Source organism: Sturnira hondurensis, unplaced genomic scaffold (genome assembly GCF_014824575.4).
Source record: "Sturnira hondurensis isolate 20B ecotype Veracruz unplaced genomic scaffold, ASM1482457v3 Scaffold0007208, whole genome shotgun sequence".
NCBI lineage: Eukaryota > Metazoa > Chordata > Mammalia > Chiroptera > Phyllostomidae > Sturnira > Sturnira hondurensis.
Window position 1 is genome coordinate 4,545,786 of NW_028079839.1, and position 25,800 is coordinate 4,571,585.

A 25,800-nucleotide genomic window follows, 5' to 3' on the forward strand; every position below is an offset into this window, starting at 1 on the left:
ACCACAGAGGGGACCGTGCGAGGGCGACACCCAGAACTGGGGCTGAGGCCCATCGCTGAGGGGCTTTGTGGCCAGCGGGGGTCCAAGCCCCTGGATCTGCGGACAGGGGCACTTAGTGGGTAGAGGCTCGCACAGCCCAGAGGTGCCAGCCACCCTGTGACCCTCGGCTGCTCCTGAAGGTCAGGAGCAGGGGTGGGGTGGGGGCAGTGGGGACAGAGCCCTGGAGCCTGGGCGGGAAGACTTGGAACAACCTGGTACGAAAGGGATCCCAGAGGGACTCAGGCCCTGGCAGTGCAGGTCCTGGGTCACTCCGTGCCCACCTGGGGGGCACCCGGGACCTGCAGGACAGACGGAGCCAAAAGGGCGGCACCTCCGGGAGACAGCCTGGCCTCCATCCGTGGTGGGGCAGCGACAGAGGACTCACCACCTCTCTGGGCAGCCGGGCCACCTGTGCTGGCAGCTCCCAGCTTGAGCAAGGCCCTCTGCAATCGGGGGGTGGGCACTTGCCTTCCAGCCCTCACTCTGCCCTCTCTGTCCACCTGCCCCAGACTCCAGGGACCTTGGGCCTGGAGACAGTCCCATGCTCTGTCCAGCAGGCCGGACCCCTGGAGGCCGGGTCAGTAGAGAGGACGGTCGGATGCACGAAGCTGCCCAGACCAGGCTTGGGTGGGGCCCAACACACGCTGCCCTCTGCGTGGTGGGCTGCACGCAGGAAGGACACGAGGACATGGGACCATCACACTGGGAGCTACACTGCTCCCTGACTGTTTACACGTTCTCACATGCCTGTTAGAGACCTTGGCGTGCCCAGCCGGGCAGTGCCCCATCCGCTGCCACAGGTGCCCGTGGCCTCAGCCGGCAGAGGTGCAGGGAAATGAGCCCTGACAGGAGCGGCCACCACGCAGAGCCGCGCAGCCTGCGTCCTGGGAAGAGCCGCCGCCGCGGAAAGAGCGTTGGGGCCAAGGGCGGACCATAACGTCTCACTCACTACCGACTGCCGTGAGTTCGCTCAACCCCACTAGCTAAAGGACCACAAGAGAACACGCTCGCTGCGATTTTTTGAAAACACGTGAAAGTATACAAAGAAAATAAAAATTACCTGTAAACCCGCCACCCAGGGCTAACACCCATTTCTACTCCATTTCCTCCTTTTCTACATCTTTTTAAACTTGGGTCACGCAGGACACGCACCTCATTTGCTATAGCAGGGACGTCTCCAGCAGACTCGCCAGCCCATTCTGTAGGCGGCCGCCTCGTATTCCGCGAGGCAGGCTTGCTGCGCCGTGGCCCGGGTGGGACGCAGGGCGCCTGCTTGTCACTGCGACCATGACAATAAACCTCTTCACTCATCGATCTTCAGGCTCTTCATGGACGACGGCTCTCGGACTTGTCACTGTGTGATCACAGGTGGACCCACCATTCTGCTCTGACCTGTGGGCCTCCCTGTGCCTCTTGGCCATTTCTTAATCTATCAGCAGCCACACTTCGCCACAGTCATGGCTAATGGTATGGACTGTGAGGGGCCCCTGCAGGCTGAGCCCCCAGTGAGCCCTGGACGAGGGGCCCCAGGCTGCGCCCCGACACGGCAGAGACGAGGAGCTGCTGCTCCTCAGAAGGACACTATTTAGCCTGAATTCAACCAGGGGAGAGTCAGAGCTAATAAGGACGGATTCGGCGCTCTGTAAACATTCGCAGGAGAGCGGCCTTCTTAATAATGCATTGTGAACACGCGGAGGAGTTGTTAATAGACGCCAGACGGGAATTGAATCTGAAGCACAGGCTCTCTCGGCGGCCCTGCAGCTGGGCCCTGCAGAGGGGATGCGCGTCCCCTCCACGCATCCCGAGAAGCCAGAGCCCGATGCTGAGCTCCGTGCTGTCCACGAGGGAGGGCCCCCGAGTGCGGTGGCGCGACTCCATGGGACGCGTGGATTCCACGTGGCTTCCGGGACACGTGCAGGGTGCGGGGCGATCCTCTGCCACGGTGCAGGCTCACCTGCCGCGGAGCACACACAGAGGTGGGTTTGTGTCTTCTCTGCCCGTGACAGAGTGGCATTTAAGAAAAAACACAAAAGGTAATGTCCTGGGGACGTCTGTGATGCGAGGTCACTGAGGACCCTGACCACCCCCCTGGGACCCAGTGCTCCATGGGGCCGTGCCTCGGGAAGTGTGGGGAGGACCTGAGAAGAGTGGGGACTCTGTGTGCACACCAGTGAGCCCCGCGGTCCAGGTGTCCCCCACACCATGGGTGCTGGACACAGTGAGGACTGGGCCCCGAAACGGCATCTCCCAAAGAGCCACCGCTTCCGCCGAGGCTCTGGCCCCCGGGACTTATCTGGGACCCGGGGGTAACCACCCCACCCCGCCTGGAGTTTGGACACCTCTGTGCCTTGTGTTCTCATTCTTGCTCTGCCCACCCTGGCGACAGAACTGGTTTAGGCCCAGTGACCACTGCAGTGACCGACACCTGGCAAACTGAAGCCATCTGTCACTTTCCCACAGAAAGTCTACTGACCACAAGCTGGGTGGGCCGCCCTGGGCCCTGCTGCGCCCTGACCCACTGGGCCAGGCTGGAGGGCACCCCTGCAGGCTCCCCAGCAGGGCCCAGCCACCAAGGCGCCCCACTCCACTGCCCCATCCCCAGAAGCACCTCTGTCTCCGAGGTGATCAAGCCAAGATCCAGCCATCCTTTGCGGCCTGCAGGCATGTGTCCAGTCCCCAGGGACAGCTGGCCCGCCTGGGGAGTGTCCTGACTCTCACGGGGCCAGAGGGGCAGAGGGGAGGGCGGTGCGGGGCGAGGCTGGCTGTCCCACCGGCCTGCACACACGGCCGGGCAGACACACTCTGCTGTACCCAGGCAGTCATCTGCCTCCCTCAGTGACCTGGGGCGCAGAGGCACCATGGCTGCCTTCGTGACAGAAACCGACAGCACACCAGGACGGCGGCCTTAGTGAGTCACCCACCTCTCACCATGGGGGCGTTTGCGGCTGCACAGGTGGAATCAGAGGACCAGGGGGAAAGCCTGTCCTTGGGACGCAGTCCCCAAGCAGCAGGGGCCCCTTCCCAGGCCTGGCCCCGCCCTCTCTGGGCTTGGCCCAGGGCCACTCTCTGTCCCACCTGGAGAGATACGCCCTCTGGGTGCAGGCACTGCCAGGGAGCTGAGAGTGTCACTGTGTGACCAACTGCTCCCTCTCAGAGACACTAAAGGGGCACTTTCAAAGCTGGCACTCACTTGTCACCCTCACAGTTCACGCCCCTTGACCACAGAGCGATGCGCCTGCCGTGGCTGACAGGGGTCTGGTGACCAGGCCACACCTCCCTGCAGCACCTCGCCCACTCCCGAAAAATATTGCTCCCTGCACAGTTTTTGTTTGTTTATTTTTTTTGGTGGCAAATGTCACATTTCAAACACAGAAGTCAGTAGAATCGTGCTGGCCACCCTGCGTCCAGCACCAGGACAGTCAAGGGACTGGGTCACCAGCCGGGGCCTCGCCCGCCCAGGCAGGGAGCCTCACTGCCTTCGGGTTCACCTTCGGGTTCTTGGGAGCAATTAAAACGGCGCCCCCCCAACCCTCGGGCCCCATAACCAAGACAAACAAACTTCCCCGCCCCGTTTTTTCCAATCTCAGGACACACAGTGTACCGCCGGGGCCGGGATGCATTTCACTCTTCACTGGGTACAGCGAGATTGCTAATCAGGACTGCTCGATTCAGTCAACACTGATTTCAATAAAAAGACCCCAAAATTATCATAAGTATAGAAAAAGTGCGGGCGGCGGTGACAGGTGATTAAAATCTCATTCGCTTGGAATCAGCCCGATTGGCAGAGACGGAGGGGGCAGGTCCCAATCCCCCCTGCTGATCACTATCGCCTCCCCGCAGGCCACTTCAGGGCGCCAAGAGGACCAGGGGGCGTGTGAGGGCCTGGGAGGGGGCTTTGGGTCCTGACCCCCACGGTGAGCTACCTCAGGGGTGCAGAGAGCCAATTCGGGGACTGCATGCAGGGGTGCCAGGAGGGGTCGGGGAGCTCCGACGGGGGCACGAGGACTCAGCCTGCCCGGGAGTGTTTGGAAACATTTTGGGGCCTGAAAGCAGCCTGTTCCCGTGGCATCAACTACAGTCACAGAGCCTCCTCACATACAGAAGACAGAACGAGGGCCCTGAGACCCTAGGGAGCCACTGAGGGTCGAGCGGCCCTCTCCGTGGGCAGGGAGGAGACCGGCTCCCAGCCCAGGGGAACTCCACGGGCTGCGGGCTGAATTCCAGGTGGCGGGGGGTGGGGGGCTCATTGGATTCCCTTTGTTCATGTCAGCCTCCAGGGGGGCCAGAGCCCTGGGTGAGGACAGCCCTGCAGGGCAGCTGGGATCCTGCGCCCCTCCGGGGGCTGCCAGGGCTAACCATGGCCTCCCCAGGCACCAACGCCCTGATCCAGCCAGCCAGCACCTTCCTCTCCAATCTGTCCTCCTCCCCTCCTCCACCAACCCCCACGGCCCCTCCAAACCCTCTCGCAACTTCCTCAGCACAGTTTCAGGGGGTCCAGGAAGCCCACCCACGGAGGCAGGCACAGCCCTCTGCTCCCATAACACACCCCGACTGGGGTCACCGGACTCGCAGAAACTACAGGACTCTGCTAACTCTGAGTTTCAGATGAAAAACAAGGAATGCTTCAGGGTCACCACATCCCATCAAAGAGTTGAGATATACTTATCCTAAAACATGCATCCTTGTTTATTGGGAATTCCGATTTAACTGGTTGTTCCCATGTGTAGGGCAACCTCGGCCCAGACTGAGCCCAGCCCCTCCCCAACCCCCCTCCCCAGGGCACCCTGAAGGCCTGTCCTTCCCTGCGGGTCCCAGAGTCAGAAAGCCACCTGCACCCTCCCACCTTCCAGGCAGGCACAGCCCAGCTGGTCCCCCAGGGACTCAGAGTCCCCCCATCTGGCGGGAGCCAAGGCCCTGGTTGCTGAGCGGGCCTTGCACTCCATCATCATAGCTCCTGGGAGAGGGGGCAGGTGTGGTCTCTGAGTTAGCAGGTGTCCCTTGCACACAGTAGGTGCTCAATTAACACTACTGGCTCTAACTGAGCCCCTGGGGGCACACAGGGTCCCCCTGGGCTCCCCTCAGGTATCTGTCCTGCCCCCTTTCTCTGGGCAATTGTTTGACCACTGCTCATTTGCATACTATTAAGCACAGGCTGTGGGGTGGGGCTGGGAGTTTCCAAGTTCACTCTCCCCTCACTTCCCTCCAATTTACCACCACGCCCTCCCCCCTCGGCTAGGTCTGCTCCTGCTGTGAGAGGGAGTCTGGGCACAAGGCAAGGTGCCCCCAGGCAGGAGGAAGTGCCACACGGCCTCACCACCACGAGGTCCACACAAGTTTGTTCCTCATGCAAAACGGGGCCTCTGGAACCTTCTGGCACCCGGCCCGTCAGCTCTGGGTCCGCAGGGGTGGCAGTCTCTCTGTCAGCGCCCGCCTGGCTTGCCTGGCGGTGATCCGAACACGGCTGTGCAGCACTCAGCACTGTCCCCGTCGGCGGGTGAGACGCAGGAAGGGGAGCAGGGACACTCGCTGCCCCTCTCCCCTGGGGAGACTCTGGGGGCCCCACCCCCCCTGTGCCCAGGGAGGAGAAGGGCCCAGTGTGCACCCTGTTCGGGGATGGGCGGCCTAAGACCCTCCCAGCTGTCAGAAGGGGACCATGCGTCCTTCCCTGCCTGGCTCCAGCTGGGACAGGACAGTGCCATCCTCGTAGGCACGGGTGAGCTCTGCTGTCTGTCCCACGCACTCCTGCCAGCAGGTGCCCGTGGGTGGCCAGGGACTCCTCCTGACCACAGCTGCTCCCTGAGGGCCCACGGGCCTTGCCCAGCTCGAGGCCACGGCTCCCGTCCTTGGCCGCTGAGGAGGTGTGTTGCCCAGAGGCCTAGCCCCCGAGGGTCTCTGCCACAGAGGGGCTCCAACTGAGGCCCATCCAGCCCACGGCCCAGCCCGGCCACACGGCGACCAGCTGCGGCAGGTAGTCAGGTGGCCGGGGCACTCGGGCAGATGAGGGGCAGGCCAGGCACCGAGGGAGGACCACTCCATGCCAGGAGGCTGGAGGCCACAGAGCCCAGGGGCAGCAGGGGCGCGCTCCCACCAGCACAGTGGGGGCAGGGCTTCCTGACACCCCGCCCCACACCACAGGGGGCCAGGCCCCTGACGGCACAGAATCACCAACAGTGACAACTGTTTGTAACTGTTGTGTGACTACAGTTAAATTCCACTCAATGTGGAAGTTAAAGAGAATCGCAGACCAACTCTCTTACCTCTGAGGACTGGAAAAGCCCTTTCTCTTCACTGAAGCCACACAGCAGCTTGGAGGTCGCTCCGCCTGGAGGGCAGGAGGCCGGTGGGGCCGGACACGGCCTAGGCCGGGTGCCCTGCACCGCTGCCCCCACGGCTCCCTCCGTGTGAACGCCGGTCCTGCTGGTCCCGCAGGGGCACAGCGCCCACGGGGTGCAAGTGGGAAGGCCCGCGCCACAGGGTGGGCAGGGGAGCAGTCTGGGAACACGCTCAGGAGAGGGACAGCTCACACACACACACTCACACATGTGTGCTCACACACGAGTATGCTTGTGTGTGCTCATGTACCAGTGTGCACACACGCATGCAAATATACATGTGGCCTCACACACATGCACTCATACTGCCATGGGTGCCCGCGCATGTGTGCTCACACTCACACGTGCAAATGCACATGCTCGCTCACACACACGGGTGCCTCTCGGCACACTGCCACCCTGGACCCACGTGAGGGCCCAGAGTGTGGGCGGAGCCTCCACAGGCCGCAGGACCGGCCCTACCACGGGGCGAGTGGGGGGCTCTGAGGCTGCACAGAGACCCCTGTTTGCACAGGAGAGTGGGCTTTCCCAGGCCAGTGGCCAACTCAAGGAAGGGGACTGGGCACCAAAAGGCCCTCCCAGGTTCCCCGGGGCTCTGAGAGGGGTGCCCCCGAGAACAGAGAGGCCAGGGGCCCACAAGGCAGCAGCCAGTGGACGATGGGAAGGAGAGGGGCTTCTCCAGGCGCCTGGGCCCTGTGATGCCTGCGGGGTCAGTCTGGCCGCCTGCACACACTTACCAGACCAGGCACACGGGGACTCGAGGGGCCTCCCACTTGCCTGGCTGAGAACCAAGCAGGGGCGGTGGGAGGAGAGAGTTCGCCCACCCCTTGCCCACTGGGAAGCCCTGGGCCACCTCTGTCCCTGCACGAGGTCTCTGTCATGGCTGGGGTGTGGCAGAGACCCCCACACCCTACAGGCCACCACCCTGGGCTGCCACACGCAGCTCTAAGGAGCCCGGCATCCCTCCCCAAGCCCTTTTCACGAATCCACGCCCCACATCAAGGTCCTGAGGGACTCACAGCAGAAGCACTGCATTCCAGCACCTTCCAACACTCACCCCCCAGCAGGTGACAGGTGACGAAAAGTCACCCTGTCCCTGAATAACATTACTGTCTCTTAAGTGGACACGGGCGCCGATCTCTCCTGAAACGCCACACGGGCACATGCATTCGCATTGAGAATAGGAACAGCCCCCTAACCACACCCACCACAGAGGCCCCGAAACCTCCCACAGGGAGTCCTGGCAGCGAACTTCTCCTCTGGGGGCGACCTCTGCCCTGGCCACTTTGGGGGACACCCTGGGACCCACGCAGCCTCCCCAGTGCAGCCCTCAGGAAGCAGCAGGGTCCCCTTCTTCAGTGAAACTGGTGCCTTCTGCGTCGGGCTGGCAAGGGCACCGCGGTTGTGATCATGGACTTTCAGACAGAGGGAGCAGTGAGGCGGGCGGATGGGCGGGCGGACGGGCGGGCAGGGGGCCATCTGGGAGGACTGACCACAGACCACCGAGTCGGGGCTGGGGGAGGCGGCCACTTTCTCAGGCCCCATGGCCTATAGGACCAGCCAGGGGAGGAGAAAGGAGAGCCTGGGGGCTTGGGGGGCAGGTCAGGACCAGGACGGCTCTGGGCCTCCTGCACCCCATCAGACTGATGGAGGAGGATGACACGGATGCCCCCAGTTGGCGTCTGATAACTCAATTACCCCAACTCCACCCTTTCAAAGCCTCCCGGAACCTCTGACCCAAACAAACAAGGCCTTTGTGCCTCCCTGCGGCAGACGCATCGCCAAAGCCACTCCGCTGCACCCAGGGGCTTGGGAGCCTCCAGCCTGTGACATTTCTGAGACTGGGCATCTCCCCTAACCTGGGTACGGCCGTTGGTCTGTCTCTGACGAGCTGGGCCGGGCCGGGCCGAGGGGTCTATGCTGACTTGGAGGGTGAGGGAGCCACGTGACTCCTCCCTCACCACCCCTGCCTACCTCTCTCCATTCCCCCAGGCAGTGGCCTCCCTGGCACTTCACAAGTGACAGACGGAAGGACGGATGGACAGCATGCTGAGGACTGCTTCAAATCGGAACACAGGGGGATGATTCAAATACCCACAGAAGACGCCTTCCAAAGTTCTCACCGTGGGCCTGTTTCCACACCCCGGGGCGTTCAGGCTCTTAGCGCTTAGGGCTTCCTTTAAAGACCGGCTGTTGGTGGTTGTGTTGTATTTGTTTGTTTTGCCAAACTTGCTAAGGAAGCATTTCCAGGGAAACCCAGAGCCCGGCCGCCTGGGGCTGCAGCAGAGTTCGCATCCCCTGCGGGAGACAGCCGGGGACTCGCCGCTCCACGCCGGTGGCTCCGGCCCCGTCACCTTCCGCAGCAGCGGGCCGACACCCTCTCAGAGTTTCCATGTGGAACCAGAAACCTGAGGGTCGGTGGCCAACTTCTGTCATACGTAACCAATACGACACCACGTCTAAATGTGTTACAGGCCGATTAGACGGTACCAACTGCGTGTACAAGTAATATCTCCAACCGGCAAGCCCTGGGGTCCCAGAGGAACCGGACCCTGTGGCCCTGTGCCCACCCCCACCCACGCCACAGGGCTGGTCTCAGTCTGTCTCGGGTCTGAGCTCAGAGCTCCCCGCACCAGGGCCCCACCAGCGTTCACTACTCAGACCCACACCCACACCGGCCATTTGCAGGCACTCGGTGCCCAGGTGTGAGCACGCCCTGCATCTCACACACTGCCCTCACCCCTTCTCACCCCCATGGAGCCCGCCCAGGAGCCGTCACCCCCAAATCCTTTGCCTTTCATGGGCACCCAGGGAGGGGCTCACCCCGATCACCCAGAGCTCAGACTCAGAGCCCCCCGCCGGCTGCCAGGACAGATGCACCAGGAGGGCCCTCAGCACCCACCAGGGCAGACTCGTGGCCTGTGTTCGGGTCCCTGCAGGCTGAAGGACCTCGCCCAGCTCCTCACTGTCCCCAAACCAGAAGGAATCACCACACAATGATAATAGGGTCAGGGCCGCTAGAGGCAGAGGTCGGGGGAGCCCACCCTCAGAAAGCACTCGGTCAAAGTGGGGCCGGGATGTGTCACATCAAGGCTGCCCCCGAACCCTCCGCACATAGGCCAAGATGGGGCGATGGGAGGGACAGGGGGCTGGCCCCCTCCTGCAGGCACCCTGGGGCTTCTCCAGGCCCCTCCCAGGGAGGAGAGGTGCCAGGGAGCCGTGGGTTGTCCAGGCCCAGAGGACACGCAGGGCACACCCCACCCAGACCCCAAGCCCTGGGACAGGGCTCCTTCCTCCAGCCTGGACAGCTGGGCCAGGCTGGTGGGCCCCGGGGTCCTTGCCCCAGCGAGGAGCCGGTCTCACCCCCGAGGCAGGGAGCACGGTCTGCACCCGGGCACCTTGCTGCCGGGCGTTCACGTGCGTAGTGGATGCCAGGAGCACGGCGTCCTGCCTCGAGAGGCGGGCTGGGACGGAGGAGCCCGGCCGGCTGGCAGGCGTCAGGCTGCAGGGTGAAGGCGCGCGGGGCTGGCTTAGCAGGACTTAGCAGGGGTATCGACTTACAGGTCAGCGGGTGGTGGCCAGGCCCTGGCTCCACAGCGGGAGCCCAAGGACACAGACTAGGGACAGCACTCACTTCTGCACCACAGTCGTGTCCCAGGGCTGTGGGGACCTGGTACCCACAGGAGGGGCCCAGCTGGCCCTCCTGAGGTGGGGTCGGGGGGGAACCCCGTCACTCAGGAGTGGTGCTGAGACCAGGACATGGAGGCCAGGTTCTGGGGCCACAGAGCGGCCAGGAGGGGCCCTGGGGATGTGGCTTTCGCACCGGGCCCAGGGACAAGCGGGGGTCTGCAGAAAGGGAAACATGCAGAGACGATTCTGACGGCGGGGGCTGCGCCCAGGTAGAGGGAAAGCCAGGAGGGGGCCCAGGCGCGAGCAAGGCCCTGCTCAGAAGGAGGCCAGAGGGATGGGCCTAGTGCACACAGCTGTGCTCGGAGGAACAGGACCAGGCGATGGGGGCTGGCTGCCCTGAGGAAGGGCCCCCGAGAGGGGACAGGACCTGGGTGCAGGTGCCGGCCAGGGGCTCTGCGGAAATCACAGTCCCGAGAGCAGACACGACGAGGTCCCATCCACACGCAGCCACTCAGGAAGGGGTCACACCCCTCCAGCCCAGAGAAAAGCGCCTCCTGCCCTGAGGGGTCCTGGACCCCCATGCAGGCACACGGGCTCCCCTGGCCTCACCGAGGGGCTTTCGTTTTTAACTCCCAAGGAGGTACACCCAGGGTCGCTGGCGGGAAACCAGCGGCAGGGCGGTCCCACACTCTCCCTCCGCCCCGTGGGTCCCCGTCCTAGAACAGTGATCTGCGGAGCGTCGGCCGGACTCAACCCCGAACCGACCCCAAAACCACAGACACGGGAAAGGTGCGCGCTGGGGGGTGCAGCTCTCCACCCAGTAAATTCTGGCGAGGACGAGACTAACCCGGTGTCACTGTGTCCGCTGTCCCAGAGCTCCCCACACTGCACCGAAAGGGTGCCGGGAGCTCCACGTTCGCCAGGTGAGACCCACCTGCAGGGAGGCTGACCCAGGCCCGGGACTCCGGGAGCTGGGCTGGGCCTCACCCGCACAGGCAGCAGGCAACCCTGGCTTTCTCCAGTGGGTCAGTGACATCTGTCTCTCCCCAAATAGCACCTGCCTGTTTGTAAATCTGGTGACAGCATTCAACTATGTCATCGGTATGATCTTACTTTTAAATGACATCGGTGGCAAATCACATTAAATGTTTGTGACTGATTTTGAAAGGCCCGCACAGGCCCTCCTCCCATGCAAATTTAAACGAGGGGGGGGGACACGTCTGTGCTGAATGTCGGGGCACAGGCCATCCTGGGGACGCCAGTGCCCTGAGTGTCCTGAGACACAGGACCACGTGTTGGCACTATCCAGTGGGCCTCAGAGAAAGACACAGTCTAATTCAAGGTGTTTGCTTGCTTATGTGTTGCTTTCTGATGGATGTCCCCCCCCCCCCATTCTGCAAGAGGCTGCAGAGAACGCAAACCTTGCTCCTCCACTCTCAACCGCCCCACCTGCAACAACCGAGTCCCCCCCACCCCCACTCTGCTGCTCAGAAGGCAGCCGCCCCTCCGCACAAACAAGGCCGGTCAGGGCCCCAGGCTGCCCGGCGGCCTGCGCCCGGTGGGAAGGGATTTGAGCTGCCCTGCACTGACGAATAAACAGCCAGGACTTAGAGAGGACAGCCTTGCAGAGCTGGCTGCTTAATCAACAGTTAAAGAAGCAAATTGGATTTGCCCTATCACAAAAAAAAATTAATTCCAGATTGTCGTTTTTGTCTTAAGTACAAGGAGGTTGTCTTAGAGGCTTGGCTGGATAATTTCATTTTAAAAGTATCTCTAAAATTTGACATCCCTGGGGACCTGCGGTTTTCTCCATCATTATATAACTGTAAACTTCTGGATGTTAGAGATTGAATAATTTCTTTCAGCTGGACCTGGCCTCCAGCGGGTCGCTTAGCTCGGACGCTTAGCTCGGACGCTTAGCTCGGACGCTAAGGACAAGTGCCAGTCACCAGTCCGGCTTGGAGACAGGACGTGGGCCCCAGCACGCAGATCAACAAAGTTTCAGCGTGTAAGTCTTTCCTTATTTCTTCCCCCTCCTGAGCCTTCCCACTCTCCACCGTTAGGAGGGTTTCGAGAGATCCCTCTGGGTCTTCACCCGCAATAAGAGACGGGGAGTGCAGGGGCAGTCTAGCTTCCTTTTAGGCCTGTGGGTTTGGGCCTGTCACGCGGTTTCTCCGTGCCACGCTCCTGGGGGCCGTACTTCCCCAAGACGGCCGGGAGCGAAGCTGGCCGTCAGCACGTGGCGGTCCCGGGCCGGCCAACCAGCCTGGGCTGGAAAGCACTGGGTGGGGCCCACGGAGGCCAGATGCCACGCATGGCTCCAAGGGCATAACAGCTCCCTGAGTTTCCCACCCCGGGCGTGACTTCTGAGTTGATGAACACTTCATCTCCGGTGTTATGTTACCATAACTTTTATGTTTTAATCCATTTTTTTACACCGTAGGAAAAAGCAAAATATCACTATTCTAGGCATCAGGTTACTCCTATAAAATCCTAAATAAAATGAGAATTGTATTAAAGATATTTATCTTAAACAACAAGAATAAAATCAATTTGCACTGCCAGCCCAGCATCCAGTTACAAGAACACTGAAATATACTGTGGGTTTGCGGGCGGGGCCCTTTCTCTGTTCAGATTGGTCGGCGAGGACAACGCCTCCGCACGCCTCCACCCGGCCCGGCGCGGCGGCTGGGCAAGGAGGAGAGCATTTTTATTGCTAATCAATGCCAATCAATTCTGAGCCTTGATGCTAAATAGGGATCAATACCACTGGGCTGCAGATGAGATCTGATTTCAATCGGTGAGCAAACCCGCAGAAGTTTTTAATCACAAGGTAAATCAGGGCCTGGAACATAAGTCAGGTGAATTAATACGGGCCAAGCAGGACCTCTCTCGCCACTGACCCAGCACAAGGAAATTTCTGTCATATTTCATTATCACGCCCCAGCCCGGCTGCAGACAGCGTCCGGGGCACCTCTCCTTCGTGGGGCCCGAGCGTCCCGCGCATGCACGGCCGGTCCTCCGCATCGCGGCCTGCCGTCCACCGGGTACAGTCACACGTATGCCCCATGAATCTCATTTTATGCGATTAAGATCCATAAAAATTCAATAGCTTTTCTTCTGCAATTCACATTTTACCTGGTGAAATATCATAAGAATTTCATTATCTTTGCAGCTGTTGCCTAGGATCAGGCAAAGGTTATTATCCTCTTCGAAAACACTATAGAATATGTACGAAAATGTCAGGAGAACTGGGCATTTAAAGCTTGATTTTTTAAAAGAAAAACAGTGTGTGGAGTTTAGAATAAACTGTACTTGACATTTATGTACCATGATGCATTTCTTGGTAAACTGATTTTGCAAGGAAATTCTCTGAATTCGACTCTGTGACTGGATTGGAAAAGGAAAAGGGAAAAGAGAAGAGGGGAGGGGAGGGGAGGGGAGGACAGGGGAGGGCAAGGGGTGGCTGGGAGGTAGAGGAAGAGGCAAGAAACGGTTGGGGCGGCAAAGGTGGCCCCGGGTCAGGCTGCACAGGACTCCCTAACCTTTCAGACAAGCATGGGGGGGCACTCCGAGGACCCTAACGGATCGCGGGACCTAGCCAGGTGGATCACTGAGGCCGGGGAAGGTGTCGCTGCGGAAGTGATGGATCGGAAGGCTCCTCGAGTCGTGTGGACTCGGCGTGGTCCTCCGGCCTCCGCCGCTGGGGTTCCGTCTATGATGATAAATTAGCATGAGATGGAACCTAATGAGTTTACTAAACATTTGGGATTTGCGCTAATAAACTGGCTGGCTGTGAACTAGCAGAAGCGGTGAGCGGTCCCGGAGCTCCTTCTTATCTCTGTACGCGACAGTGAAACCACGCTTCCAATCTGCGATCAATTCATCACCCGGCCCCGCTGTACATTCTTCACAAAAAGATAATTACTGCTTCCCTGGATCAGAACACTCATATTTCCTTGGAATTGCAGGTCCTGATAGCAGACACTGTCACCGGCCCCCTCGGCCCCGCTGTACAGCTCTATTTATGATCATTATTTTCGCCCAAACAAGCCTTTTTCCTCAACTTGATAACGAAACCTGCTACGGCGGGGAGGGAACAGTTAAGGCATTGTTTCCTCTGCGGAGCGCTTTTACGTTTTAGTGGAGGCCGCTGACAAATATTTTATTCAGGGCATTAGTAAAAGTTTCCACTCGTTAGAAGATATCGCTTCCATTTCCTTGCAAAAAAAAAAAAAAAAAAAAAATCCTTTCCAGGCTCTGATTTGTTAAAAAACAGAGAGGGAGCAAGAGTAGAGCAAGTAATGTAACAGAGAATAAATCAAAACATGATTAAAAAGGCCGTAGCAGTTTTCAAATCCCATGCCCCCGGCTCCACAGGCCTCACGCTTGCAGGCCCTCCGTCCCTCCCCTCGCGGGTCCGCCCTGCCGACTGGTCAACTCTGGGTGACCCCAGCGCACGCAATAAATTACCATAACGCACAACTCTGAAACAATGTAAATTAGTTACTGCTCGCAGTCTAATAAATGGGAACAAATGTGTTTGGGCTGGAATGGGGTTCTGGATGCTATAATTGCTGGGAATAATTATAATGGGGTCTCAGGAAACATCAGCAGCAGTCACTTGTCATGACAAACACCCCAAGCCCAGCAAACGCGCTCCTGACCGCAACACTCGTAGCAGGCAGATCACTTTTTCTTTAAAGTGAAAAGGCACTTGTGCACCTTGCTTTGCTCACGACTGTGCACGGAAGCCCTTTCAAAACTGGGAAGCATCGCCGCTTGTCCATCTCGCCCTGGACCCAGGCGAGTTTGCTTCCACTGCGGGGGTTTTTTCTTCAACAGCCATTGGCACATGGCATTTTGTGGGAGCAGTGAGTCCAGCACAGAAGATTTCGGGAGGACCCACAAGAGTGGGTGGGGGAACTCGGGCATCTGCTGGTGGGGGTGCAGAGGAGGGTCTACTTTTGAACGGCACTAAGACGAACCTCTGGACGGGGAAGCCAGCCGTGTATTAACTTGCATAACTCATTTATTTGTTCGACATCATGATCTTTGGAGAAAGGGCTGTTATGTTTAGAACCTGCCTGTCAAATTTAACAAATGATAGTTATTGCCATTTTTTCTCCCTGAAAGCACTCTCCCAGATCCTTCCCGCCTGTCCCCGGGGCGCTCGCCAGCCAAGGACCCATGGACAGCCTGAGTCTTGGTAACTGATGGCCCCCGCGCAGTGGCCGGGACGGGCCACTGACCTCAGCCGGTGGGGACGAGCCAAGCCCCTTTTCTTCCCTGGCCCAATCTCTCTGGTGTCAGAGGACACACCGCTTTGTTGAGAAGATGGAAATGAACGGGGAAGCCCCTTCGGCAGCGTCTCCAATCACCCGGCATCGGGAAGGACGGACACGGAGAGGCTGCTGGGACCACCCCATCCCCGCACACTGGCCTGATTTACAAACCTTCCCTAATGTGAAACAAATGTTGTGGGTGTGAATTCATACTTAACCATAAAAACCCGTGCGTTACTCTGGCTCATATTAAATACCACATATAACTCTCAGCAGGTTTTATGTTGTGTTTTACTGTCCGCAATGGCTGAAGCTGGCCTAACATTTTGTTTGGCAATTAGGAAAATTTGTAGTTTAATTTATTAAACCAAAAAAAAAAGCCAGCACTATACCGAACGCACGATTCATTCTGCCTTCACACCGCAGCATGGCCGAACCACCCTCTCAGTGACTTCACGAAGCTCCCTCCACGGCCTGTGCTCCTTAAACATCCTAAAAAAAGTATTCTTTGGGAAAAACCCTGATGATAAGCAAACATGAACCATACCGCTTAGCTAAATTTTTGGTAAACGGTTCAAATGTTTTCATTTCCATGCAAAGGAGCTAGCTGCTTTAGGAGGGGAAAATGGGGTGGGGCACGGCAACCCCCCAAAGCCACGAGGAGCCTACAGACAACACCCAAGGGTGAGAACTCTGTAAACTGTGATAAGCTCAGGGGTAAAGGACTTTACTGTAACACCACCAAGACATTAAATGGAGGAGAAACCCTGCTCAGAAACCTTTAAGAAGGGAAAATAAACCCTGAAATTCAGAAAGTATCGTCAGTGGCCACGAAGGCCCCCAAAACACATGGAAGAGCCTTCCATGCACACTGCTGGGTGACAGGAGCCCATCCGAAAGGGCCGCACGCCGCAGCATTCCAAGTTCATGGTGTTCTGGAAAAGACACAACTACACAGATAGTAGAGACATCAGCGCTGGCGGCGGGGAGGGGGTGGTGGGCCTTTAAGTGGGCAGCGTGCGGAGGACAGTTAGGGCAGCGAAGCTTCTATGCATGGTCTGAAAGGGCAGATACGTGTCACCACGCATTTGTCAAAACTGGGAGGACGCACAACACCCACAGTGAACCTGATGCAAAGTAGCGACTTAGTTCATCACCATGTATCGATGCGGGTTCATCCATTGTAACACTGTGTCGCTAACACAGGCTGCCACTAACACAGAAAAGAGTGCGTAGGGGGGGGCGGGGGGGTGATGCAGGGACTTTCTGCTCCTGTTGCTGTAAACCTGAAACTGCTCCCCAAACAGAGCCCATTGATCTTTCTGTTGTAAAAAGCATCACCAGGGCCCCCTGGCATCCACACCAAATGCAGAAGGACACAGTGCAAAGCTGGGGCGGTGTGTCCTGACCCCGGTGTGGCTTTAACCTCGCTGCTCTGCGGCCGCCGGCTCCCCAGCCCCCATCTGCGTCTCTCAGCCTGGCTGGGATGTCACGCTTCGGAAGTTCGGAGCCGTGGCAGCCACACGCACGCACCTCTCAGGGCAGCATCTCGCAACCTGCCGGCCACACCCCCTGAGCCCAAGGTTTGGGAAATCTTAGGTTCCTCTGGGAAGAACCCTTCCTCAGCAGGACGGCAGAGGTGCATCCCTGGCCCCTCCTGGGCGCCAAGCGGCTTTGCTGGGTGCTTTTTAACATAAAAGGGCCCCCTCCACCACTCGGCCTCCTGGGCACACCTCTGGAAGGTGGGCTGCCCTCCACGGCACTGGCACACGTCACCCTCAAGTGGCCACAGACCAGGTGCAGGCTCCAGACCTGTTTCTCAGGGACTCCGTCGCCTCCACACTGGCCATTTTGGTGAAATCGTTCCCTTTCGGTGGACATGTGCAGCAGGGGTGGGGGTGGGCACGGTTTTGCATGGAGGCTTGTTGAAGGTTTTCCCCGGGGGGCGGCCGCCCGTGGGAATTCGTCACTGCGGGGGCGAACGTTTGTAGGGCCTTCCACACGGCCCAAATTCCGCCTGGTCGACACAACATGGCATCCTGCCTCCAACTGCTTTCTGCTGGGGTTGGGAAGGTCGGGGGAGATAGGCAAGGGGAGGAGGGGGCGGGGGCTGGGGGGCACTGGAGGCTCCTCCCCAGATGTGCACTCCCTGCACACCCAGCAGAGACAGGCTGGAGCCGACTCCTTCCGCCGCGGGCCTGGGCTCTGCGTCCCACCGCAGTGCAGGCGGGAGCGCCTGCTTTCCCCACATGTTAAACTCATTTCCTCGGGAGGGACCGGGAAGGCTCGGCCCCGCTCTGCAGCTTACAGATGCTGCTGGTCCCTGGCCGGCTGGCCAGCGGCCGGCAGGCACGCGGGCATTTTCTAGCTGAGCGACTTCCAGCCGGAGAACTGCACAGGGATATTTTTCATCTGTTTTGTTTTTCAAGGGAAAGGGAACCAAGCGATTCGAAAACAACCGAGATGGGAGCTTGCCCATGACCAGCCCCCCCACCATGCTCTTCGTCAAATTGTTCGCCAATTGATAGCCTTTATTATAATGACAGATGTGCCTGGCTGTTTTCTGAATAAATAGTTTTGAGAGCAGTTTTCTCCACCATTTAATGAACCCCAAAGTCTAAGGGGCTTATAAAATACCACCAAAAAACCCTTGACACACAAAATTCCTCTGCTTATTTTTCTAAATTATAGCCATATTTTTATTTTAAAGCATTAATAATAGCAGCATAATGTCTCATTCTACAGAGTTTCAACGACAAACATTGTGGGGAGCTTTGCTAGGAAGATAAACACACCAGGAGCCGGTGTTCTGCAAGCTGGCGGAGTGAACGGTTTTCGTTTTCCCCGAGTGTGAGCCCTGGAAGCTTTGCCAAGTGCAGGTTAAGCTCCGGGAGTTTTCACTTCCTGTACCCCGGCTTGTCAATCACTTCCTGTCTGCCACGACAATTTCCATCATTAGAGGCTGGAATCCTTATCTCCTCCAACGGGCCTCCTGTTGCCACTGTTAGTTTGAATTCTGATAAATTATTCACCACCTTTGAAAAGTAACCAAAAATTACAGCATCGGGGGCAGGCTACCTCGGGACCCCGAGGACCCGGTCCCGAACGCTCTGCCCAGGCCAGCGTGGCCCCTTCCTGGGAGGCAGAGGAGGCCCGGCCAGCCAATTATCTCCTGGTGCACAGAGAGTAATTATCTGCTTCCTGTAAGCATGCGTACCAGAACCCTGAGTTTGGGCGGCTTTCCATAAGGTAATCCAATTCATCCCAGCCATCCTAACACAATTACAGGCACTGGCAATATCGTTGCTCTTCACCTGATAAGGCCGCCGCAGAGGCGCGGGATGGCTTGCATCAACATCCCTCCTGGACTATAGCTTCTGACAGCCGGGCTTCCAGCCCTCCCCCGCCCCTGCCCATCCACACCCGGCTGCCTGCACGGCAGCTCGGAGGAGGCTTCCCCTGCACAGGCGCGCGGGAGCCAGAGGGCTGCACCGTGCTGCGGAAGTTATTACGGGTGTGTGGCTTGTTTAAAACCCAGCTTTGCATGGGCCTGGCCGAGGAGCCCTTCCCCAGGCCAGGCCACCGTAAATCTCTGCAGGCCTGGAGTAGAGGCGCGGGCTCCGGGCCTGGCCGTGGCCATGGCCCTGGCCCCGGTCCCACTCCCTGTGGCACCGGGGACGGTCAGCACACAGCCTTAGTTAGCGTGGGGGCTGCAGACTCCGTCCCCGGGACTGTCGGGAAGAGAGGCGCGGAAACTGCTTCTGGTATCTCCCTATGTAAATGAAAGCCGGGCATTGTGACTCAATAACACAGCTCTTCCTTTTCTGTTTATTTTCAGAAGTTTATGGAAAAAAAAATGGCCAGAGGATGAATGAGCGCGGTGAACTTTTTGCCTCTCTGCACTGGCGTGCCAGGGAATAAAACAGCCATTCACACCTGAGCGCGGCGCCAGCGGGGCCGGTGCCAGGCAAAATCCGATTCTTTGTAGCCACGTCCATTCATCCAAAGTGCGCTTTCAGACGGCCGACTCTCTAGCCAATATTTTCCCTTCACTGAAGTCCCGATGTATTAAAACAAAGCCCGAACCAAAGAGCGTCTCACACACAGAGCCAGCACCAAGTGGGGGACTCCGGGACGCCGAGGCCCACCGGCTGGCGATTATATTCACACCTTTAAGGAAACCGAGAAGGGAAAACGAACACCAAACTGTGCTGTTTCCGCCGCGCTGTGCAGATGCAACGACGAGCTACGGTGGAAGAAGTTAATAAACAGTCTCCCGGCTGCAGGTTCTCCAAACGCTGCCCAACAGAACGCCTTGGATCGCTAAATGGTGTGTAATTAAAAATATTTTTAAAATCCTCCTTGACAGACCCGGGGCTTAGCCAAAATGTAAATGACATTAAAGAAGACAATGAATTTAATTTTATTTAATGTCCCTTTTTGCAGATCCTCATTTACATAGCATTTTTAACAAAAGCGTTGACCTTATAAATGCTGGCATTTGTACAGCTCCCTCGGAGGTGGATTTAATCACGCCCGTGCAAAGCCATGAGGGAGGAAGCTTTAAGTTCTGTGCTCGGAGATGGAGTGGAATGAAAACATGGGGACTGGTCAAATGTTTATCCTCCTTGCTTCTGAAAACAACCTGACAAGAAGATGTAAGGGCTGGGGAATAACCCGGTGCTGTTGGTAAGGCTCGGCAATAATCATACATAATCGTTTGGAAATATAGCTAATAAAAAATATAATGAGTGCTCAGCAAAATCGGCATTAGGCCCAAATTACAGGATATTAATACTTGAACAGGTGCAGAAAGGCGCTTTAAATGAGGTAAATGAATAAAACGTCCCAGAGCACAACTGTGTGCACTGACAAAAAGTCAATGCTATGAATAATTCAGCGGGGAGGACCGCCAGCAAAGGTCGCTCTCTTTGACCTTTGTGACAGGAAGTGAAAGGAAACACTGTTGACTAAAAAAAAAAAGGGGGTGGGGGGAGAGAGAAAGAAAGAAAATCTCCAATCGGTCTTCAGCTACCGGGCTGCAATCACTTAAAGGTGTAAACCCCAAACTTGTGGATGCAGGAGCCCGGCTTTGGGGCCGCGGGCGTGCGGGGCCGGGGTGGCCCGGGTTTGGGCTCGAGGAAGCCCGTGAGATCGCAGACAATGGGAGGTTAAGTAAATAGTGTGGCTCTGCAGTCCCGAGTCAGGTCTGTGCAGAAATCTGAGGTCGGCTGAAAAGCACGCTCAGCGCCCACAGGGCTGATACTTTGTAGCAGCTGTTAAATATGACAAACTTCGCTCCCCTCCCCAACTCCAGCCGCTCCGAACTCCGTATGAAAGAAAATGGGATAAACAGATGTCTGGCTTCCAGACAGGAAAGTAGGACAGACTCGGAATGACAAGTCTCCCGAACTCCACAGCCTGATGCCAGACTCGCCAGGGAGGGGGCCGGCCGCCACGGGGATGCCCGAGCGCGGGCCGCCGGAGACCCTGCCATCTGGAACCGCCCTGCCGCGCACGCTCCCTCCGGGTGCTGTGTGGGGCCACGTAGGACCGGCCCTCCCGGACGTCCCGGCACCCACAGCCCTCGCCCACCCAGTTGTGACCGTTGGACCCTGGGCCCTGGTCCACTCGGCCAGGCAGCAGTGGAGGTAAGAGCATGTCCGCAGGGCCTCAGGTGACACCCCAGGATGGGATGGCACGGGAGGACGACAGCCGAAGTGTGGTTTTGGTTTAGCGGCTACACCGACATCCTGTAATCATTCACAGCCCTTGGAATGCACGGGCGAAACAGGAGAGATTTATCTGTTCATAGTCGGGCTGTGTGGACAATGGGTGTTCCTAATGAAGACCATCTGCTTTTGTGTTTTCCCAGAAAACATTATTTCACGAGGAAAATGATACCCCGTCCTTTTCAGCAATACCATAAAACGTGACGTGTGTGTGTGTGCGCGCGTACACACGAGCATGTATGTGGGGGGGTGCATGGTGTGGACACCCGGGTGCCCCCTTGTTCCGGGCTCTCTGCAGGCCGCTACAGTCCACGCACACGCTCTCCACCATAGTGGCTCTCTACTGACACGGCTCCTGCTTCACGGTGTTGGGTTGCTCCTTCACCCCAGAAGTCGTCACATTCTTTTAAATGCACTGCAGTATAATTCTATTTGCGGAGCTATAAAAGATGGTTTCTCTAGCATTGTTTTACGAGGAAGGAAACAGCTAAGGTAAGTGAAACCTTCACAATACAAGGGTTTCTTAATGCAGAACCCCTCACGTCCCCCCTTCGTAACTCTGAGGGTCTTCCACGCTGTTCAGGAGTAGTTAATGCTCGTGAAAGATAACCGAACTAAATTGTGTAATTAATTGATTTAAGGCGTCAGAGTCCACAGAATGTGATTTGCCTGCCAGAGCGGGGAGCTGCCCTCTCTGTCCTCACGGCCGAGAAGTGGGCTCGGTGTGGGCTGGGACCAGTGTGGGCCCATTGATCTCAATTCAGGTTGGAATCATTGGTTTATATCCTGAGGACAAATATGCCTTATCCGGTCAGAAACTGCTAAACGCGTCCAAAGGCCACCAGGAGCCAGTGAAGCACGTTGTAGATAATTCTTTTTTCAGCCAACTAACCAAGCAATGACAGCGCTGAGGAGGACCTGGAGGCTGGCCGCCCGTCCGGTGCGACACTCCGCGTGAGCCACCGATGTCAGGAGGCAACGTCTCTCCCCGCAGAAACGATTCTCATCCCGGAGGGGAGACGGGGCCTCTGTCGCAAACAGCTGCATCTCTCTCGGAAGACGGCCCCTCCACCCGTAACCCTTCTTTCTCCGACTCACACAACTTGCCAGAGTGAACACTAGATTCTTCATGCGCCCCCCCGCCCCCCCCCCCACACACACACACCAGATACGTGCCTTGTCCTGAAGACGGCGCCGCCGGTGCAGGCAGAACACACGGGTTTTCACCGAGCAACCAAATGTGAACAGTACTTCGTCATTACAAGTGACAGCTCTCTCGACGATGGCAGAGTGCACACCCGACTAGTCACCGCACAAAACCACCCTTACCTCGACATCCCTGGCATGAGAGGCGATTAGAATTCCTATAAAATCGTCCTATCTTTGACTTTAGAGGCAGGTTTCTCATCAATACTTAAGACCCCCATGCCTCTGTGCCAGGCACACACCGGACCAAAGTCCTCCTTCCCCCAACAAACTCGGTAAACCCACTAACCGAATGTCTCTATGGTTTCCCTTCCTCTCGTGCCCATAGAATACCAGATGCTCCCCCACTTCCCTTCGGTTAGAGAGGGTTCGGCGATCTGGGCACACGTTTTAATTAACCGAAGATAAGAGCGCGTTCACTCCGACAAGAATTAACGAGTCTGTTTCTGCATAGGTAGAGAAGATACCTACTGCGCCAGTGTGGCAAAAAACTGAGCGCTAAAGATTACTCGGTGTTAACAGTCAATAAATGACGGACTGTCACCCAAACCCGACGTGATTTTGAGGGGAAAGCGCAGCCTCTGCGACACGCGGGTCGAATCAACACGGCTGCCCGATGACTGTGCGCGCCGAACACCTCGCTGTTTAAAAACAAGTCATCTTTTCAAAGGCACCCACGTCACAAATGGAAGACAACCCACGAGAGGACACACTTCCTAGCCCTGCATCGCGAGCAAGCGCACGCCGCCTCTCCCAGCGTCTTCCAGCCAGACAAGGTTCCCGGGCTGTTCACACACTTCTGGCCAATCACGAAAACAAAATAAATGCAGGGACCAGACAACAAACCGGCCCTGGGAGATCCCCGCAGCCACCACACTAAAGACAAATATAATGCTATTGATTTCTTTTTTTAGTCGGAGGTCTAGAAAGTGTGGAGCGTGTCCTCGCTGGCTGAGTGACGGTCACAACTGGGCAGCCCTATTTGATTACTGATCAGAGAGCAGTCCTTCTGTCAGATACCGAGCATTCCCCACTAAGCAAACAGCCATTCCAGCTAGTTCCACATTAGCATTTCTCCCCACTGGTGGCGCGGATTTCTTCAGGCTTAACTCAGGGAGTTTTCCGGGTTTAATTTTTCAGACGCTGGACAGCAAAGTTCACGATCAAAAGACAACTTTGCAATGAAAGCAGCTGAAACCCAGCCCCTCTTCAGAACAGGCTAAACCCGTGCTTCACGGAACCAGGTCACGTGTGCACGCCCAGCACGTATCCGAGGTGGGTGCCCCTTTGCAGACCCGCAGCCCATCCCGCCCCAGCCTTCTGCTGCGGTTACCCTCTGTTGGGAAAAAAGAGACCCTCCCCGTCCAGGCCGCAGACACCCGGCCATGGGGGTGAGTGTGGTGTTCCTGTTGTCTCAACCACAGCAACACCAAGCCCATGGAAACACGGTTAGGACCCACGAGCAGCAGGTTCAAAGGCCGTGATGGGGCCCAAGGAGCGTGATAAATAGCGAGACGAGGAAGGGCAGCAAACGTAAAGAATGCATACGGCTCATCTCGTTATGGAAATTAATGTTGGAAAATGTAACCAGCATGTGTAATTAGTTTCAATTATAACAACTTTGGTTTGTTAGTTACATATTTGCTACTTGACACAAAACGACAGCCACAATTGGAAAAAAATTAGGAGACATTTTGTAACTAATTGAGAGCAGATTAAATTCATTCTAACACTGGGCAACAATGACAACTGCAGCACCGCCCAAGTCTCCACGTCAGCTCCCATCCGAGATAAAAATAACGTCAAAATGAAATACTTGTTAACAAATTAGCAAAAAGCACTTTATGACATATCTCTGGGTTTAAAGCCAGGAACTCTCTAGGCATAAAGTGCTCCTCACAGCGAGAGCGGTGGCAGATGAAGCCGCTTCCCCTGACAACTGGGAAGCAATTACCGAATCCCCACAGAGCCAGCCTCCAGGTTTCCAAGTCAACCCACCTGTGCGTGGTAACACAGGCGGACAACAAACGCGGCGCGGTGTGCAGGGCCAGCCCCAGCCCCCGCGCCAGGCAGCCACGGGGAACCAGAGTCAGGGCGAAGGCTGTGGCTGGTGCCGCGGTTCGGTTTTGAAAAAAGAAAGAAGTCATCCTTACCTGTCAATGATTACAGGGTCTGAGGGTGTCTCGTTTCGATTGCCACAGCTTTTCTTGTCACAGCACCGGCTGTGGAGCAATGGGGAACAGTGGTTTTAATACACATTTCATGCTTTCATGCCTGACTGGTCATTTTTTTTTAAGTCTGACAGGAGAGAGGCCGGTGTCAACAAAACAAGTGACCCTGCCCAGGCCACGCGGCACACTGAAACCCGAAGAGCTCACGTGCGCTCTGGCTAAACTTGGGGTGTAACTTTCTACCCCACGGAAGGAGCAGGGCTGGACAAATCCCCTCCTAGGAGGAGGGCGCCGGCGCGACCGGCTGCAGGGTGACGCTCCAAGACGGAGGACACGTTGTAGGTGTTTGTCTTTGCAGTGAACTGAGAAGGGGGGCGGGAGGCGGGGGAATAGCTTCTCACAGCCTCTGCTTTTGTTTACCTCTAATTGTCAAGCTGTTATTTCTGGGGAAAGACGCACGATGCCACCTTCAGCCAATATTTCTTTTGGGCATTTATTAATTAGAACCACAAAAGCACGCATCCATCTATCAGAAACTTCTTTTGTCTCTCCTCTAAGCCCACCTTAACTCTGTTATTGAAACTTTAATTAAAGCAGAAATGAAACAAAAATGTTATGCTTCTTGCATTTTAAAAAAGCATACTTGTATAATGGTTACATGTCTAAATTAGCTAAATTAACACCATATGGTAGGCAAAGTATATAAAGCCCTTTAAAGCTGACAGCTAAAGTGATTAAAGAAAGTCTACAGTCTTCCACTCACAGCCTAAATCACATCTGTGCGCTTTTTGTGTTAATTGCAGAACATGCAGAAGTGGATAATAAAGAAATTCCACTTTATTGGTTGTAATTTATATTTATTACCTGATATGAGAAAAAGTCAGCTTTTGTATATTAGTGCTGTAACAATATGTCTGCTCAGAAACGGCGTTCAGGCAGCGGGCTCCGCAGCCAGGCACAGCCTGCCCCGCCGAGCCCGCGCCCGCCACCGTCGCCCGCGCCTGCAAAGCAGGTCCTTGTTCCTCCTCGCGACGACGTTTCACAGGCCGCACATGCAAAGTCAATGACGCATTTTTATGGGCCGTGTCGGGGTGAAACTCTGGTGGTAGTTAGGAAAAAACAGGTGGGAGATGGCTCTTCCGACAGAGATCTCGGGGAAGGGCGTCTGGCTGCCCCGGGGAGAAGGTTAGCTGGGGGCGCACTCCCGGTCCAGCCCTCGCGCTCGCGCCCGCGGCGCCGCCGGGAGAACGGAGGCGTATCCTTCTCCCAGCAGCAGCCGGCTGCGCGGCTCGGACGCGGGGCGCTGCAGAAGAGGGTGACCGAGGGACTCCAGCGATCCCTGGCTCCTCAGCCCCCAGGACACCGCAGCGACACCGCCCACACATTTATCCGCTCCGTGAGCAGC

At 57.0% G+C, this 25,800-nt stretch overlaps 1 protein-coding gene across 12 annotated transcripts in view; it reads right to left on the reverse strand.

Moving 5' to 3' along the window:
* Positions 1-25,800, reverse strand: part of EBF3 (EBF transcription factor 3) — a 108,139-nt gene that overhangs the window by 77,122 nt on the left and 5,217 nt on the right. For all 12 annotated transcript variants that reach the window (XM_037051219.1, XM_037051223.1, XM_037051222.1 and 9 more), the window contains exon 6: positions 24,378-24,446. In XM_037051219.1, the coding sequence (XP_036907114.1) occupies positions 24,378-24,446 (69 nt within the window). The remainder of the gene's footprint in view (positions 1-24,377; positions 24,447-25,800) is intronic.